Source organism: Monopterus albus, unplaced genomic scaffold, assembly GCF_001952655.1.
Source record: "Monopterus albus unplaced genomic scaffold, M_albus_1.0 scaffold95.1, whole genome shotgun sequence".
Lineage (NCBI taxonomy): Eukaryota > Metazoa > Chordata > Actinopteri > Synbranchiformes > Synbranchidae > Monopterus > Monopterus albus.
The window spans coordinates 297,819-316,689 of NW_018127975.1; the positions used below are offsets into that span (position 1 = coordinate 297,819).

Here is an 18,871-nt window from a genome sequence, read left to right on the forward strand (position 1 = left end):
GTTATAATAGAGAAACTCGACACAGGTGCTTACAATACTAAATTAGAGTTTATTAGAATAAACAAAAACAAAAAAAAACCATCACAAAGACAGAAGAGCTATAAATGTATCACTTTCCCTATTTAACTTCTCATACAGCGTGTTTTACTCACAAGTTCAATAACAACCCTGAAAAGTGTAAATCAGATTTCAAACGTGAGGTGTAGGGGATCTGCTAACCTTTAACCTGCCTGCAACTGTCATAAATGTCCCAGAGAATGTTTCTGGTGTGTTTACTCTCTGGTTTTCTAATTTACAGATTATTTCACACAGATGCAACACACATGCACACACAGACATCCAAACACACTCAGACCAGCGTCATTACTTTGGTCTTTTTGTTGTCCAAACAGGCTGCTACGCACTTCGCCTAGAGACTCTTGCTTAAATGAACAGTGTTACACTCATCGTCTAGCACCCTCAGGACCGACATGCACACACTGTTTATTTATAATTATTTACAAATCTGCCAAACCCAAACTGTCCCCTTCCTTGTTGTTTTGCCCATCATACCCCACCAGGATTCTTCTCTCACTCAGCAGGCAACCAGGTGGTGGGCAAGGTTAGTGGATCCTCGTCAGCTCCTCCACAATCTTAATGACCTCGTCCACTGTGGCTTCACGCTTCATGCCGCTGCCGTCATCGATCTGAAATCGAACGACACCAAGTAGAGAGCTTGAGAGAAAACTCCACCAGTGCTACTCACGTCACATTTGCTGAGCAAATAAACTGGTGCACAGAGGGAGGCATTTTCTTCAGTCTTTAGTGTTTAGTCACTTTCCACCCTTTTTTTTCTGCTTTCTTCTTTGAGGTAAAATGATTTATTATCTTTTCTTTCTCTGCTGATTACTGGTCGCACAGTTCCTCCCTGTTTGTTTTGTAATGACTGCATTTTATATCACTTTTTTCTCTGTATCTCGACGCGACAATAACTAGTTAACTTAAAAACTAAATCGTTATTTTGGCTCTTTCTGCTGTGCACCATGAACTTTTCCAGTTGATGTTTAAAGATAAAGCCTTTTCAGTCAAGTTGCAAAGATTCAATTAATCAAACAATGACTTCTAGACCAAACAGTTAATCCACATAATAGTCAATTTGCTCAGCTTTTAAATAACCATTATCTGCAGCCCTAACTCTCACACAATATAATGTGCATATTTTCAGTGGCACAAGGATGCAGGTGAGCAGCTGGTGCTGCAACATATGTTATTTTTAAAAGCAACGTTCCAACTCCAGGAGAATCTTTGCTTTAAACAGGATTTGCCTCCCAAACAAATTGTCAAGTATTTTCAACTGTCTACAGTTGGACGGTGAAAAAGCTTTGTTTATGAGCTGTGCTTGGAAGTGTTATGAAGTGTGGTTTTTTTGAATGCAATGAGAGCAAAGAGACACAAAGCAAAACATGCTTATTTGTTAACCTGCCAAAATGATTTTGCCACCTGTTCTGCCATGAAAATGATTCCCAGTTTTCACTCGCACAGGAATAGCCAATAAAAACTGTCCAAAAGGGTCTTTGAAAGTTCAGCACTGCTTTAAGAAAAACAACCCTAAACCTAACAAGAGTATATTTCCCTGTTATTACACACTTTTATATTTGAGTCCATTACAGGTCACCACAAGCGGTGCCAACAAGCAGGCAATAAAAGCTGTTCAGCGTGCACACTGCCCCTTTACAGCACAAAGCAGTTTATTGAAATAACTGAGTCACAATATTTTTTCATAAGGAAAATGTGGGATAAAAAGGACAGAAAAAAAGTAAACAAGTGTGTATGCAGATGCACGAGATCCTACCTGTAGAGTGCTGACAACCTCCTGCATCTTGGCTCGGCCCAGATCCAGAAAGCTCTCAATCAGATCACCGTCGATGAATCCCGTGGCCTGCTCTGTCTTGCGCTCCGTGTGGAAGGACCTCCAGGTGCAGCCGAGTCAAGGAATGTTAATACAAGGTGGCTGTTTCGCCTGAGGATCGCCTTAGGTTCAACATTTACTTTAGTAATAGTAATCACATATTCAGCATGGTGGGAAGGAAGTCTATTAAAAACACCTGTACTGTTGATTCATCATTGTTAATACATTTTCTGTTGATCAACTAATAATTTCACAGCCTCAGCTCTATAAATAGGAGGGTGGTACAAACTATTTCATGCATGAGCTGTCTATCAAACACTTTCAAACCAGTTAAACCAACTGTTCTCACTGCTACCTAGCACTCTGGGGTTCCTGCCTACGACATAACCCTGAGTGTCAGTGCAGGTCATCTCTGCTAGTGAGACAGATGATGAGTGTACTTAGGAATATAAGGAGGATATAAGCTGTGCTCGATCTTGCCCACACTCTTGATGACCTTATTGAGGCGGTTCTGCAGGTCCAGGAGGAGGCTGTACCAGCCTTCAGACAAGGACGTCACCAGACCTAACACACACACACACACACACACATCATAATCACTAGAGACTTTACTGAAACAGTAATGTAAGTAATTTTGATTTCTCATGAGCTAAAACAAAGGAAGCCATTTTAGTACTGAAGTTAGCAACAGAGCTCAAAAAAGCTTTATAATAAATAAGTTAAGAGCTCATTAGTTTGCCTAATGCAGGTTTCATGCTTGTATGTTCAGAGTAAAGTAGCACAATTTTAATGCTTCAATAATTCAAGACCCTTCCAAAATGTTTTATTTTGACAGTGACTTCCCAGAGTTTTGATAAAGCAGAATGCTTTCCTCTATGCTAAAAATCAAAAGATTCCCACTGTGTGACTATGAGTGCACTATTCTGATGCTCTGGGGAAAATACATGACCGACTGATTTGTAGTGCAGAGGTGGTTTTCAGCTGATTAAGGAACCATGAAAGTGCTGAGAGTTTTCTGGCAAACTATCAGGAACTGTAACTAACCAGTATCTTCATCATCAACTTGCAATTAATTTAATTTTATCCATAAAATGTCAGAAAATTGTCCAAAAAAATGCCAGTCCCAAAAGTTGGAACTTATATGTATATAATAACTATAAACAACCTTATAATTATATTTTACTCCTGTTTTTTTATGTGTTGAGTGTTATATATTAATTATATATTTAAAGTAAATTACTCTGCCTTTTGTTTGTCTATTTTAATGTGTACCAAGTGTCATCAAGGTACACCACAATGTTCCGGTTTGGATTTTTTATTAAGCATTTCATTTATGTGCTGTATTTTTAGCTATTAGTTTCTTCGTACTTACTTGGTGTAATATGTTTGCTATTACTCAGTTTCATCTCACAATAATCATGTGGCCAGCTTCTTCCCAGGAACATCTAACATATCACACCATCTCACAGGGCACTAACATGAGCAGGGGTCATTTTTCTTCATTACACACTGCAGCCCATTTTGGTTTACAGGCTACTATGGGAAGTTTTTACTGGAATGTACAATGGTGGGTCTCATTCCCTGTTAAACTTTCTTCGGAGACAGTGTGAAGTATCACACTAGGTGTTGAGGTGAAATAATGTTCTGTGTTCTGTGGTGTGGGAGCACATTGGGTAAATTACTGCCGTGTCCAAATCATGTGCATGCCCTGTTTTTCACCTCTGCCATCATTACCGCAGACTTGAAGTAACTTGTTTAAATCTGAGTAATGAGGTGTAAAACTGTGGTTTCGCTTTTTTTCTTCTTTCTTTCCAAAATGGAAACATAATTACTGAATAAATGATTTTGACTGAAGTTTATATACTGAGCAACTGGTCTGAGATCTCCTTGCTGCAGTTAGCCAATTACTGGGAATGTTTTAAATTAGGTTGTCTCTGTGCCACAATCTCAAAGTGACAACTGCTTCTGAACTATTTAGTTATTTGTCAGTTACTGGATTACACCTTAACATTCGTAAATACTTTTCTGCATTTATTCAATAGAAACTAACATTTTTAATTAGTTTTTACACAATTTATACGACCAAATATATATATATTTTTAAAAAGATTCAAATTATTCAGTGGGTTTACTATTGTCACTGTGAGCTATTTTCTGCCATAAGTAAAACAATCTCTGGGTTATCCTTAGCAATTGGTGAGTTTCTGATTTCTTTTTTTATGTCAAGCTTGAGCACTCCACAATCTAAACCCTGTTAGTCTTAAAATAAATAAATAAAAGAACAGCCCCCCCCCAAAAAAACTGTCTGTATGATACTAAAAGTGGTAAGTGGGAAAATATGCTGTTTAAATGGTTTGGGAGTAAGGATTTATCTACCTCAACATTTGCGTGGGTAAAATGTTTGCGAGTGTGACGTTGTCTCCGGACATACCAATCATGCCATTAACGGTGCCAAAGAGCACAGAACCCTGGGTGGGTGTGGAGCTCTCGCCCAGGTTCTGCAGCACCAGTGAGCCATGGCAGAAGACATTGACAAACTCTCCAAGGTGGAAGACCCCCACCTCCTGCAGGTGCTGCCGCTCCTCGTCCGTGGTGGCCGCACTGTCAACAGGAAGAAGGGGTGGGAGTGAGGGGCGCAACATGAAACATTGTGTGATGGAACATGTAGGAGATAGAGGGGTTGAGACAGGGGCCACCAGAAAGAGAGGAGAACAAATCAAAGTGTAAAAACAGAGAAAAATATGTCAGAGAGGCAGCGAGGGTGATCAATTGAACAAAAGCAAAAAAGAGGAACAGAGATATGAAATGCATTGGAAAAGGTCACAGAATGAAACAGAGGTAATGGACAAAAGGGTGAGGAACAGCGGAGCAAGCAACATGAGGAGGGATGTGATACAAAAATAAAAGGTCAAAAGCATTGAGTGGTCTGACCTGATGTATTAGGTGGACAATAAGTGGTGGCATAAATGTAACACGCTCACTTTCAGACTACATCTTTCTCCTTTTCTCTGAAATCAACACTTGTCTAATGGTAAAATGACTCAAGTGAGAAATGCAGCAGAGTGGCTAAAAGCTCTATGACAAGATGACTCATAATATCCAAAACCAAATGGAAGCACAGTGGTGTTGCAACACCTTCGTATCAGTCAGTGATCAGTATCACAAGACTCGGTGTAGAAAGTTTTCCTCACCTGTCCTTCTGGCAAACAAACAAGTTGAAGGCATTCTCCGCCCCCAGAAAGTTGTCATCGTCCAGGATTTCCACTGCACTCATCCAGTTAGGATTAAAGTCACGAGCAATCTGACCAGAAACAGGAGATGTGTAAGTGCGGATAAAACAGTAAACATCCCAGAGGTGGATGTTCAGCCAAAAGAGGTGTTTACTGCAAGTAAATAGTGCATATCTATGAGCAAAGAAGTGCTGACTCCAAACAAGCGCTGAAAACCAAACACACAGTCAATATGTTGCAGTAGATGAGCATAAAATAGACTTTAAATGGCTTTGAAGATGCACACATCCATGCTGGTGATCTGTGAGCATCGTGATGGATGCTCAGTCAGACAGTTAAGAAAAAGAAACACTACTTTGTTTTGTAAAGAGAGAAAACCCGCTCTAATGTTCCAGCTAATTAACTGCCTCACATCATTTTAATACAATTAGTGGAGTAAATGAATCAGCCAGGTAAAGAAATAGTATGACGTGCTCATTCAGTTCCTTGTCGAAATTTAGATAACAATGTGACACTGCTCATGTCTGTGTGCTACTTATCAGACTGTTACCAAGTTTAGGTTTGGTTACAGCATGTTGACACCTTATAAAACCCTGACATTTATACATTTTGGTTTTTGTAGACTGAGAGACAACATATATGGGGGGATACTTACTAAACCTAAATTACTATCAGGCATGGAAAATACTGTGGCACCATAACTTTTTTTATTTAGTGGCATATTTATTAGCACTGATGATGTAAATGAGCAAAACCACAGGTGCGTTAACTTGAATACACCTCCGCTTAGGATCTGCTGCCTGGCGTCTGTTGCGCACGTGTGGAGGGAGAGGAAGTGCAGAGAAATTTTTTTTAATTTACACCGATTTGAATATAGCTCAAGAATCAAAAAATGCATTTCAGAACTTCAACAATGTAGTCTCCTGCCAATCAAATCATCTTTTATTTTGATTGGTAATTGAAGTATGGTTCCACTGCGACTCCTTAGTAAATGTTAACACATGCCATTTGACAATTTAATAGCAGAAAACGAGCCACAAAGCCTTAGTAAATATTTCCCCATTAGTGAGTTTTAAAGGTTTAAGAGTAAAGTGTATTTAAAATATTTGCAAGAGGCTAGTCTTTATGCTACGCTGAGCTACATATAATGCTCTGCAATTCCACATTTACCATATATAAGTGGTAGCAATTTTTCACTCATCTTTCAGCAAAACATGATATTTTTGGTCACTTGGGGTCAGTGGAAACAAGCTGTAAATACAACACTGATATATTATCACCTTGTATAGTTGCTGTGTTCAATATTATGATATAAAAATATGAATATAAAGCTATTGACTATAGCTGCTTCAAAGAATGATTTGCAATGTATGAACAGTATTTTTTAAAAGCTACAAATACATACTTTCAATCTACAGTTTCGAGGCACATTATGTTTCTGAACAAATTCAATTCTCCCACACTAGTTACACTGAACAGCATACATTACACAATGTGCGTGACTCGTCACCAAATCTCTTCATCTTTCTACCACAAATCAATTTAAAATGTGCTCATCAAACAGCTGGGAGGTAGCATCAGCTCCAGAGCTCCATAGAGAGAAAAAGACCATTTACACATCGAAGTTCAGTTCAAATATGCAAGTGTGGAAAAACAGACGGCAAACAAATATTTGTCTGATGAAACGCCATTATGCAAGAAATAAAGGCTACCACTGATTTTCTAAAGCAGCAACCTTGGATCACAGTTCTTGTGTTCACGTATCACCTCTTCAAAGTTGCCCTCCATGGGTTTGTATGCCAGCAATAGGACAGACCTCATCAAGTCCCCCACCAGGATGAAATCTCCTTTAGTCTTCAGGTAAAGAGCCATGATATTGTTGTAGTGGTTACACTCTGTCCTCAGCTCTTTCTCAGCTGTCCACTCATACAAACGGACCTGAAACAAACAAACAAACAGTCAGATATCAAATGTAAGAGGATTTGCAACTAGCTCCTGCAGCACGTAAACTAGGTGACATTTCAGCTCGGTGTTGGATTTGATGTGCCTCTGCTAATGTGAGGCTGAAGCGCTGATTAAAAACCTGAGTTATTGGCTGCCACAGCAGCTAATTACCCTCACCGTTTCACACTGACTGTACTATCTAACAATTTTTAAATCATTTTGAAGTGAGTGAGGGATGGAGGGGTGGATGTGTGTCTGTGGATTTAATTGCTACTCACTTGGCATCAAGAACTCAGGTGATGCCAGAATTCAGATCAAATTAAAAGAGTACCTTTTTAGCGTGGCATTTCATTTAATGGACTGTGGCGTTCATATTTTATAATTACTAAATATGGCTATTTTTACCCAGTTATTTAAATATTATTGTATTACAGTTTAGTTTTCTAGTCCCCTTTGTTTAACTGTTTTCCTTCATTTTAGTCCGTTTATGTGAAGCACTTTGGGCTGAATCTAACATGAAATGAGCTGCCCAAATTTTTGTTAAATATATGTGAGAGAAAATACTCCTAATTTAAATGACCACTTATATCAGTCCACCTCATCCAGTATTTATTTGAGCTTAGTTTATGTATTATTTCCTGTATCATATTGCTTATCCTCACTGACTACAAGAAAGGAGGAAAACCTGCGGGCTTACTCACTGTGCTCACATCTAGATCTCTGCTATTGAAAGTAAATCTTAAAAGTGCTTTTTGACCCTGTTTTTACTTTACTTTACTGTACTTTCATTGCTTGTATTATCAGCACCTGCTGCTACAGGGGTTTTGCAGTATTCACCAAATTCAGACTGTTTTAATACCACAAAGAACAAAATTTAACACCTGTTTTACAACCATAGTGCTCAAAGTACAACAGAAAAGCGGTTGGGTTATATCACATTATTTGAATACTCCCTGACAGCATATAACAACAATTCTTGGACCTAGATAAACAGCAGGAAGTGTAGTTATGGACTAATCAGTTACAATGACAACTTCATCTAAATTCATGTGATGGCTTGCTAAAATCTCGACCTATCTGTTCTGAGCTGATGGGTGTCCAAGTAACTGTGTAGCCAGCAGTAACAATGTCTGCTACAGGTCTGACTCCACAAAAATAAAGTGAACAGCCTCCTGCAGCACAATCAGCTGTCGTAACAATCCCATTTTTTAGAGATGTATCATCTGTCCTGACAGCCCGCAGTCACATACAGAAGAATTTTGGCACCAATATTACTGACTACTGCAGGCAAGAGACAACACTTTTTGTAAATTAAATTTTAAACTCTTCAAGGCCCACAGAAACCCTATGGTAATGATAAAACAGCAGCTTGTGATCATTGATCAAGTTAAATAACTGAAAGACCTGGTTTGCATTTAGGCATATGAAAAGATATGCAATTCATCTTTACCAAATTGTTGATTCAGTATTAGTGAATAAAACCATATTAAGTTATTGTCTCTGGCAAAGAAATAGTCCTGCATAACACAGCCCCCCTTTAAAACTACAACTTGTAGCTTTTACACATAGTATAATGGGCTACACTAAATATAACATAAAATAAGATTATTTCCAAAAGCGATGAGCTGGCCTTTTAATACAGACATGTCATTATCAGTGCAAAATGTATTTAATGTGATATTTTATGACCGTCTCCTTGTTACAGTTTTATTACTTCCAAACTGAAATCAATACAGACATTACAACACTGTGAACCTGGTTGAGATGCATCCTGACAAGCGGTGCTCTCTGGTTGCTGCTGCTGCTGGACCAAGCCTGGTGCAGACAGTTTAGCAGAGTCAACAGATTTGTGACGTCTGATGTATTCCAGCAGCTTCTGCAGGAATTTACTTCTTTGTTTTTTTTTTTTTTGGAAAACTTACTTGTACATTTCTAGTGCAGTCCGTGAATTTCCTACATGTCCAAACAAAGAACGTTCACACTACTTAGATTAAGGGATTCTGACATAAATATGAAGTTTGAGCAAGTGACAGCTATGAAGAGTTAATCATTTACAGCCAAGAAAATGTCTGAGAAAAGAGAACAATGCAGACGTGTGCTGTGCCCAGCTGATTATTCCTTTTTTTAACAATGTAATTCAAGATGGCATTTCACAAGCAGCTAATGCCAGATCTTGTCACTGTGTTGTATTATGTTCTATTGAGGCATCTGTCAAAGCAGAAAAATGGCATCACTTCAGTGATGGATTACTCCTTAATGATCATTTAATTTTTGGTTTAGAAGGAAGCATTTGGCCATTTCAGAGAAGCTGAGACAAATTAAAACACAACAGCTTGTAACCGTGTCTGAAGTTTAAATATTTTCTGTCATTAAACTCCACTTTAGCTGCACCCCGAAAAGAAACAACCATGTAGAAATATTACTCAGAAAGTTTCAAGTGAAATGAAGTCATATTCAATAAGGAAAATAGCAAACAAAAGTATAGGAAAAGAGCCTGTGTGCTGTGTGATGCCATCCAGAAATCTGCAACCCAGGACTATTTGATTCTTGATATCCTCAGATAAAGCTGCCTTTTCAAGTTTTTAATCCATCTACAGCTCAGTGTGGATTGATGTGGGATCATGAGACAGTGGGGGGAGGCACTCCAAACAACAACAAAAAAAATCTATTTAGATATTGGACATAAAAATGACTGATAAGGAACTTTCCATCCTGACCACATTATACGCTTCTTAACCAATGAAAGAAAAAGTCAATAAGTTATCCACAGATTAATCTTGTTGATGACACAAAACATTTCAGTCTCAAAATAGTGAAGTATTTCAGGAAAGGTCACCTGGACCAAACTGCTTCCTGATATAAAAATGCTAGAAACAACAGAAAATAAAATAATATTCTGTCTGGATGCTGAAGAAAATTATATCATCTAAACTAGTTTAAAATAATCTACATCCAGACTAAACCTCAATACTTCAATGTACAGACGGCGTCAAATGCTTGGTCAGATTATTGGTCTTTGTGGACTACAACTAAATGTTACTTGTATTTTAAATTAATGTGCTAATTACATTTTTGATAAACCAATAATTTCTTTCCTCTGTAAAATATCATGAAATGGCAAAAAACTGCTGGTCACAGTTTCTATTAGAGCCCAAGGTGATATTTGTTTTGTCCAATCAACAGTCCAAGACCCAAAATATGCCATTCTCTATAATATAAAATCACAACAAAGAGAAAATCCCTCTATTAGGAGTAGTTTTTTTTTTTTTTTTTTGCTTAAAAATGGTTCAATAATTTTCTGCCAACTGATTAATCCTTTCAGCTCTAGTGGGAAGTGAATAAGCAATGTAACGTGTTACAGAGGTGCATCTGAAAGAGCACATGGTCAGAATCTTTTCAACAGTGACTGAGGCAAAAACATGATCTGACAAATTCACCCTAAAAGCAAATTTCATGTTCAAGCCACATTTTTTGTCAGGTCTTCAAACATAATGCACATGAACTTAACTGTAGGTCACTAATGAACAAGTCAAGTGTTGTGTATGTGTTGCTGGAAACCCTCAAAACCATTGAGCACCACTTACTGTGCTATTGATGCTGGCCAGCAGTTTGCCATTGAACTCCACCATAGAATATACAGCTCCCTTCACTTCTTTCTCTGCAACGGTCTGCAGCTTACCTGCAGGAAAGAGCACAATGTGTGTTAGCCCGTTTTATGTTAATATTCAAAGTGATACACACTGAATGTCAACGTCAGCTAGCACCTTTAGTCTCTTTAAGTGAGGCAGAGGATAGTGTACTGCTTGACAGCCGTGAGAGAAATGTGGGAAAAAGTGAAAAAGAGTACATGAGGTATTCAGAATAAGGATAAGGGCAGAAGATGAGAGTAGAATGAAAATCTATAGAGGATAAATGAAAGGCAAGCGCTGCATCTTGAGAGAGAGAGACACTGTATAAAAGGAAATGAGGGGAATCAGCAGTGGTGAAAGGAGGGAAGTCTGATAAGAAAATGATTAAGTGAGGAGGGAAAGAAGAGTATAGTAGGTCAGAGTGTCCCTGAGTGGAAAACAGGACAGAGACTGTAGAGGAGAAAATGAAACAGGGTGAAGGATAAAGAGAACAAAGCAAAACTGTATTTGGATGACAGGATAAACAGGTTGAGGAGCAATACAAGAAAGTGCATGTGGTTTTGTGAAAGCTAAAGAAAAGCCTGTCTACTGACCATCAGTGTAGTGGAAGACAATGATGCGCCCCTGCTTGGGCTCCGCCTCCTCTGGGTATACCATGGCGGTACCGACGATAAAATACACTGATGGGTCTTTTCCCAGACGACATGACACCATGCTGAGGGCGTACTCACTGGGGAGGAACTGATGGGCATGGAGAACTGATAGAGATACAAAAAACCAAAGACCGTAGGAAACAGAGTGAGAGCACGCACACTACATCTTTCTTTGAAAAGGATTATACTTTTGTCCTTTTTCATCACTGTCCTTCAGGATTCAGTTTTAAAGGATAACTGGTTTCTTACAGCTGGAAACTTTATTTTCTGGAACAATGCTAATACAAAACAATCTGGCTGGGCAAGTATGAAACAAGGAGGATCAGATATCCAGAGGGGTACTACAGGAGACAACAGTTTGGCCAGGTTACTGTATCTAAATCATTTCTGCGTGCATACAGAGCTCTACAAAGCAGAAATTTCTGGCACAGTTTCACCCACTGTCAAGACGAGAGTGCATAGACGAGAGAAAATGGAAAAGCAAAAAGTCCAGCAAAACTTGGAGCTTTAATATTAAAACCAATGTGTATCGGCTTGCAGCCTTCATCAGGGTCTGTTCATATACCTTAGCTCTGCCAACTGTGATGGACATTAACAATGCACTGTGGGAAACGATTTGACAATATGCCCTCATTTTCTCTTCCAAACAACTTATGGCTAACATAGGAGTCTGTATGTGTCACACTGCTTGTTTCTTTACCATATCTGACATCTTTTTTGTGACTACTGCCACATAACCAGCTCAAACCGAGTACAATGCTGGCCTAGATCATTAACATTATATAACAAGCTGGAATTATCCATGTACCACAACTATAGTACATAGGCACAGGGTGTTTTCAGTTACTGTATCTTGTCTAATCTACATAGTCATTTTTTATTTGTTGTTTTTAAAGTCTCGAGCATTTATTCAATGAATGTGAGGTAAACTGTTGAAATTAGGCTTTTATTTTTAATTTTAAAATGCAGAGCTAATGGTGCAACAGTAACTGAATATCTGATTACACAATATTTACCCTGATTTTCTGCTGTAAGAAAAGATTATCAAGGCAGTTTTAAGCAACAAGAGGGTCGATGTTGACTGACCAAGAGTGACTCTAGTACGGAAACAGGACCTGCAATCAGTCACGGCTCTATAACTGATGAAAATCTCATACTGCCACATAATGATAAACTGGAGTTTTGGAAATAATGCACTGAACCTGTCCCTTATTTATAATACAAATGTATGCAGGTGTGGTAACTTCTGGAATTTTAAAAAGAAAAGCTGGTGCAGCAAAAAAAATCTGCATTGCAAAACAGAATGGAGCAAAAATCTGGCACACTAAGAAGGCTTCAGCCTGAAAATGGGCTGTATGACACCCAACATGCTCAGTCATGCAGTTACTGCATAAAGAGCAAAAATACCTTAAAAAAAAAAAAAAACAAATTAAAATTGTTAAATTAAGGATGATGATAATGCTCAAACTGATAAATCCAGACTTGACAGAGTGTACCACCTGTTTTAATATCAGACAAGCACACGATAACTTTATGAATGAGTGTTGGGAAGATGCCATGCAAGCCATCTTCTGAATGGACTGCTTCCAAATCGAAATGGGCTCACTTTTATAGACTCTGAATTCATATATGACCTTTAAAAGAGCTGATTGGCTGTAGTTCGTAAGTTACTTATCCATGTACGTTTTATGCAAAAACTGACAAGTTAAGATGGCGACACCTTTTGACCAGTGCTATTGTTATTCCAAAGCTGAGCATATTATTTTACCATCAGAAGCTCCATATGAAAACACCTGCTCTTTGAGATCAAGTGGAAATGTACATCCGGCTGTCTCACCTTCAAAAGTGTGCTGATCCACGACTAGCAGACTGTGAACCTCCACCTCTTCACCAAAGGAAGTCTCATGGGGAGAGGTGCTGCTGGGGAAGAGCTTGCTGGAGCTCACACTGCTGGAGAGAGCCTGGAAGGGTGTAGGTATATGAGAGCACAGTAAGAAAAGCAAAGATAGAAACCTAATAAAGGCACAACGCAACTCTAATTGTTCTGTGTGAGCGCAACAGCACAGTCAACACCATCTGTAGCAGCAGATGTGTGTCATTCAAAATCAGGTAAACATTTGTCTGGTAATCATGTACAAAGAGTGTCTGACTTTGCATAAAAACACAATGCACACCATAGGGATGGGCAATGATTTTCAAATATTAATTGCAAAAGTGGTTTTGTCTTCACAAACAGAGACTGACTGTTTTCTCTTGCTTTTACTGGTGCCTGAAAATAACTCAATAACAAGGTCACTATATCATATGTCAAACACAAACAGCAGAAACATGCAGAGACTACAGCGATCAATAAAAAGGGTCACGGCAAGACTTTATGATGATAATGCATCTGAGCTGCGCAGTCATTTGACAACTGAAAAGGTGTCTGACGGCCACCTGCCATTATATAAGCAACTGGAAAATACAAAGTGTTGTTCTTCAGACGAAAGAAATGCTGAAGCGACATACTTCTGAAAACCTGGCGAATGTGCTTTCCACCGCTTGATGTGACACTTGGCAACAGCTGATGTTTGCTAATGTAGGTTCAATACCTATAAAAGTCATACTCTGTCTTCATTTACTGTGCTCTCTTACTACTTACATGTTTCTGGAGCAATACTAAAACAAATAAAAATATATCCCAGAATTTTGAATTACACTTTTTTTTATAACAATATATTTAGGCTGTATAGATTAAAACAAACAATCCACACAAAAGCATTAATTTTCAAATCATGATTTAGGAAATCCAGACAACCCCTTGTGTTTTATTATCCGAGTACAACATAGAGCTATAATACCTGAGTGCTTGCACTGGGGCGTACAGCGGCTGTGGTGCCACTCACGTCCTGAATTTCCACCCTGCTGGACAGAACCCCAAAACACTGGGAAACCTCCTGGTAACAGATCCGCCTGGTGGGGGTGTTAACAGAGGCAGGTGGAGATGAGAGGAGTGCAAATAAGCAAAGGAAAGAAAAATGAACAAAACAAGGTGCCCCTGGAAACTGCTTTCTGACTGGGTAACACAACAATCAACCTTTTAATAACTTATTCAACAACACTGAGTCATAGTTGTCAAATGTTTTAGCACAAAAAGAGGGACACAAATAGTTATTCATCAGACGTAAATGTAAACCAATGTGAGAAAAGTCACTGCAAACATGAAGAACAAACAGCATATTTGTACAGATGACAGGTGCGAAATGTTAATTTAAAGTTCAATTCTAGTGCAATATTTGGCAAGGGTACTGACCTTGGTGACTCATAGAGGGGAACAGTGCGAATGTGGAGTTTCTGAATCTCATCTATGGTGCCAATGGTCAGAGTGCTGTTGTTGGCCAGAGCCAGACTGTTAAAAAACAAACAAGGTGCAGGATTAATAAGGCGAAAAAGAAGGAAAACAACAACTGCCTACAAATCAAGACAAAATATGATGATATGCATTTCTGTAATCAACAAAGAACACGTATGGTCTAGCATAAAGAAAAAGCTCCGTTTGCATGGTTGTGAACTCTTCAAAGCAAAGAGGAATAAAACAAAACAACTACAACAACTACACCAAGGGGCAACTCCGTTTCCCCATAATGCCATAAAAGCAATATTCCCATGATAGTTTGACCCTCATATATGATTGCTTGACCATGAAAACCTACTGTTGGCATTTGGAATGATGCCGATATCATTATTAGTGTGGAAGTTATTCAAGAAAAACAATGGACATGACAGACCTCACTTGCTGGTTCTGTTACTGGCTGATTGATATATTATGGAGTGATCCTCCTCTGCTCTCCACGTGTGTGTGTTTATGTGAGAGAGGAGTGCAGCCCCTCTATCCTCTAAACAAGAGACCGACATGGAAAAATACAGTGCATGGCCCTATGGACCGTGGCCACAAAATGTTACTGTGTGGCCCCCATGTATCACCAGTAAGTGGCAAGCTGTGGCCATCAAGCTTGATATCAGGTCTCTAATGAGAATGAGACCCCGTGTCTGAGACTGACTGGTTAAATAAAAAATAATAATACCCCAGCACTTTGCCAACGCAACATTAACTTTCCACACACATCCCAATTCACTCTCACCTTTAGTTCAACATTGAACAAACCAGCGAACAGTTATTGCCAACTGGCTGCCGTTATGTCAGTGCTGCTGAAGTATGGGTCTACCAAGCCTAATCAAACTTCTAACACGATCGCTTCAGAAGAACCAGAAGCACAAAAGATGGATTGTGAACAAAAATGTAGGAGTGAAAAAATATAACACATCTAACAATGTACCATATGTTTTCAGATAACTTGCTTCCAAATTAAATAATTATAAAAATATAGTAATTCTGCCCATGTATTTCATTTATTGAACAACAGTTCCTTATGAATCTGTGGACTGATGATATGCATGAGTAAGAAAAGTTCTGTGCTGACCTGTCAGGATAGCCCTCAGAGTTGAGTGGGCACATATAATTGACCTCCTTGAGGTTGACGTTGGAGAACACCAGTTTGTGGTTGGAGGAATAGATGACAGTGGGTCGGTCAGAGCAGGCAAAGACATTGGAAGTGGACAGGGATCTGAAGGTCCTCAGCACAGTGGGCTGGGTCCCGAGGGTGACCTTCTTACGTTCGCTCAGGACCCCTTAGGAGGGAAATAATACAGAAAAACCAATTTAGTTCCAGATCTTCTTTTAAATGCTCAAACCATCCAGCGAGACCTTGAGCATGAATATTTCTGCTTCTGTTATGTTTCCCTGCTCATTTATCCAGGGCCTTCCTTTAATTTGCATACGGCTAATCGTCTAAATAACATTATGTGTACGCTGCAACTCCTTCTATTTTGTCCCTTTTGACCACTGTACACACTATATGAATATGAGCTGATCAAGTCAAAGCAAAATTAATGAGTTAATTTATATGCACACTAATATCTTGGTTGTGAGTCCTTTTTGGTTTTGATTAAATTCACAAGATGTTTGCAAGAAACACAGAGTAACCTAATCATACATATCCCCATGAACATGGTTCCATTATTACCCAAGTTTCTAATAACTCACTGTAGTCTGAGGAGCAGTTTCTTTTACTGCCTGCACACTAGAGCTGACAAAATTAGTTCATTAGCTGATCAGTGGAGGAAACGTAAACTGATCCCCAATTATTATGACAAACCGATTTAAGACTTTTTTTAAACAGAAACAAACATTCTCAAATTTCAGCTTTTCAAATATGATATTTTGCTGCTTTTCTTTACTATGTGTTATGTAATAGTAAGACGATTCTTTGGACTGTTCAGACAAAACAAGCTTCACAAAACCTCAGAGGAAGTTATGATGATAATTTTTCACCATTTTCAAAGACATTTATTTAGAGCAAATGATGAATCAAGGAAATAATCAACAGATTAATCAGTGCTGAAAATAATCACTGCTGGACTTGGCTGCCATTTCTTGATATACAAGGTGAATCTATCATAGTACAGGAAGAACAGGGACATCTTAGGTCTTGATTTAAAAAGGTTACTGATTTAAATGTCAAGATGTGTCAATACGCTGTGACTAATGTCCAGTTTATTCTACTAATTTAGCGTTAAAAGTCAAAAAGAGACCTTAAGGTCAGCTTTATTTAGAACAGGCTGCCTTACAGGAGCATTCCATTGATATCACACATCAAACTAAATTTGCAAAATAACCCGTGACAAGGTCCTCTGTAGCTCCTGCTTTACTTTGAGTAAACATTTTTTATTACTGAAATGACACCATCTGGGTAGCTTGAATAGATGATAATGTTTCAGAAAGATTTTATCACATTCACACAGACTTGTGCATTTAGCAGGTAGGGAGTGTCTAACAAGTTACTACCGACTTATATTACAGGATGTGTAGGTGGAAGTGCTTTTGAAACAGGATATTTCAGACTCTGCTGCTTCCAATCCACTCTGACCTACCAAAGAGAATAATACCACAGTTTGGTGAGCAAACTGTACAGGCATACAACATTTATCAAAGTAATCACTCTATGTAACATGGTCAAGTTTATTTCATCTGGTCATAGTTCTAGAGGCCGCACTGTGGAGCAGGGGGAGGAGATGAGCAGGCCTCTGTCATTAAGATACGCAAGTCAATTAGGAGACAAGAGTAACTAAAGTGCTACATACGGTGCTTCCAATTACAACACATTAACTGACTGCATCCAAAACCCACTGATTACAAGCCCTGCAAATGTAAACAAATTCATTATTCACCGACGCTTGGTTAACTCTCTGAATTTAGTGGTATCTACTAAAATCCTGTTTCTCTGATCAAGAATTCTTCTGATAGCTGAAATTTCCACCAACCTCATGTGGCGGCAGACAGCATGCTTCAAACCATTCAATAAACTAATTAACCATAAAATAAATAAATAAATAATAGACCACTGCTCACCACTTTTTAAATAACTGGCAATCTTTAAAATAAGACAATTTAATTCCATACATGAAATGGTAACAAAAACAGGCAGGACAAGGCATTTAAATCAAAACGATCTATTATTGTAAAATACTCCTGACAGTTTTGACCTCCTTTGGCAGGTTCCCTTCATGAACCCAGGTACATTCAACATGAAATCGCAGCATTTCATTACATCATTCAGTTGCTTGTGTAGTCAAACAACAAGCGCTCAATCAAACTTTGAACATTAGTTTCTTCAGGCTGCAAAGGTTCTCCACCACTGCACCCAAATATAGTGCCGGCAGTTACGCAATTCTCCATGAAATAATATTTTAAAAATGAAAATGTTCTGAGATTGCTGCATGTGGCCCTGCCTGGAAGCCCTTATCAGTCTAGGAGGTTTGAGAAGCTCATCTAACCAGTAATAGTGATGATGGTGCAAAGGACCTACCAGTTTGCAGGTCCAGACCAAAGTAGAAGAGCGCTCCATCTCCCAGGGCGCACAGCAGGTAGTAGCTGCCTTCAAAGGTGGTCATTAGAATTGAGCGAGGAATGATCTCTGAGGACACACACAGGAACATGATTTATTTTTCCTGTAGTCTGGAGTGCCAAGTTTATGGATGAACGCCAAAGTGACAAATGTCTACAAAAATGAATAAGTGTTATTGGCCAGACTGGGTGGTAACTTCTTGAAAAATACAACATATATATGCTGCAGGTAGATTTAATAAGACGTGTCTTTTCCATTTCACAAACACCACTTTCTCTGTCTGCAGGCCAGTTAAGTTCTTGTTGGCTGACTGTCCAAAAACCAGCAACATAAAAACAAAGACCGACTGTTTGAAACGTTGCATATGTTTCCATGAAATATACAACAATATTTTCACGTATTTGAGCCGAAGTGTTAAAACACCTACATAGTGGTGTGTTTTATTTAAAAACACAGAGAGAAGGATAAAAAAAATACTTAATGTAAATAAAAAATAACAGCTAAAGTGCACCTGCTCAATGTTGCAAGGTTAAAATCACCCATTAGAATCGCACATCAGCTTTTTATTTGCAGGTTTTCTGTA

The 18,871-nt window shown here is 38.6% G+C and overlaps 1 protein-coding gene across 1 annotated transcript in view; it reads right to left on the reverse strand.

The window, feature by feature from the left end:
• Window positions 1-68: 68 nt before the first annotated feature.
• ddb1 (damage-specific DNA binding protein 1) overlaps window positions 69-18,871 on the reverse strand; it is a 44,259-nt gene continuing 25,456 nt past the window's right edge. The window contains exons 15-27 of the mRNA XM_020608833.1: window positions 18,250-18,357; window positions 15,805-16,012; window positions 14,637-14,732; window positions 14,185-14,296; window positions 13,182-13,305; window positions 11,285-11,449; window positions 10,647-10,741; window positions 6,886-7,056; window positions 5,080-5,189; window positions 4,320-4,489; window positions 2,350-2,452; window positions 1,832-1,955; window positions 69-686 (exon numbers count right to left, since the gene is read on the reverse strand). Coding sequence (XP_020464489.1) covers window positions 603-686; window positions 1,832-1,955; window positions 2,350-2,452; window positions 4,320-4,489; window positions 5,080-5,189; window positions 6,886-7,056; window positions 10,647-10,741; window positions 11,285-11,449; window positions 13,182-13,305; window positions 14,185-14,296; window positions 14,637-14,732; window positions 15,805-16,012; window positions 18,250-18,357 — 1,670 coding nt within the window. The 3' untranslated portion in view covers window positions 69-602. The remainder of the gene's footprint in view (window positions 687-1,831; window positions 1,956-2,349; window positions 2,453-4,319; window positions 4,490-5,079; window positions 5,190-6,885; window positions 7,057-10,646; window positions 10,742-11,284; window positions 11,450-13,181; window positions 13,306-14,184; window positions 14,297-14,636; window positions 14,733-15,804; window positions 16,013-18,249; window positions 18,358-18,871) is intronic.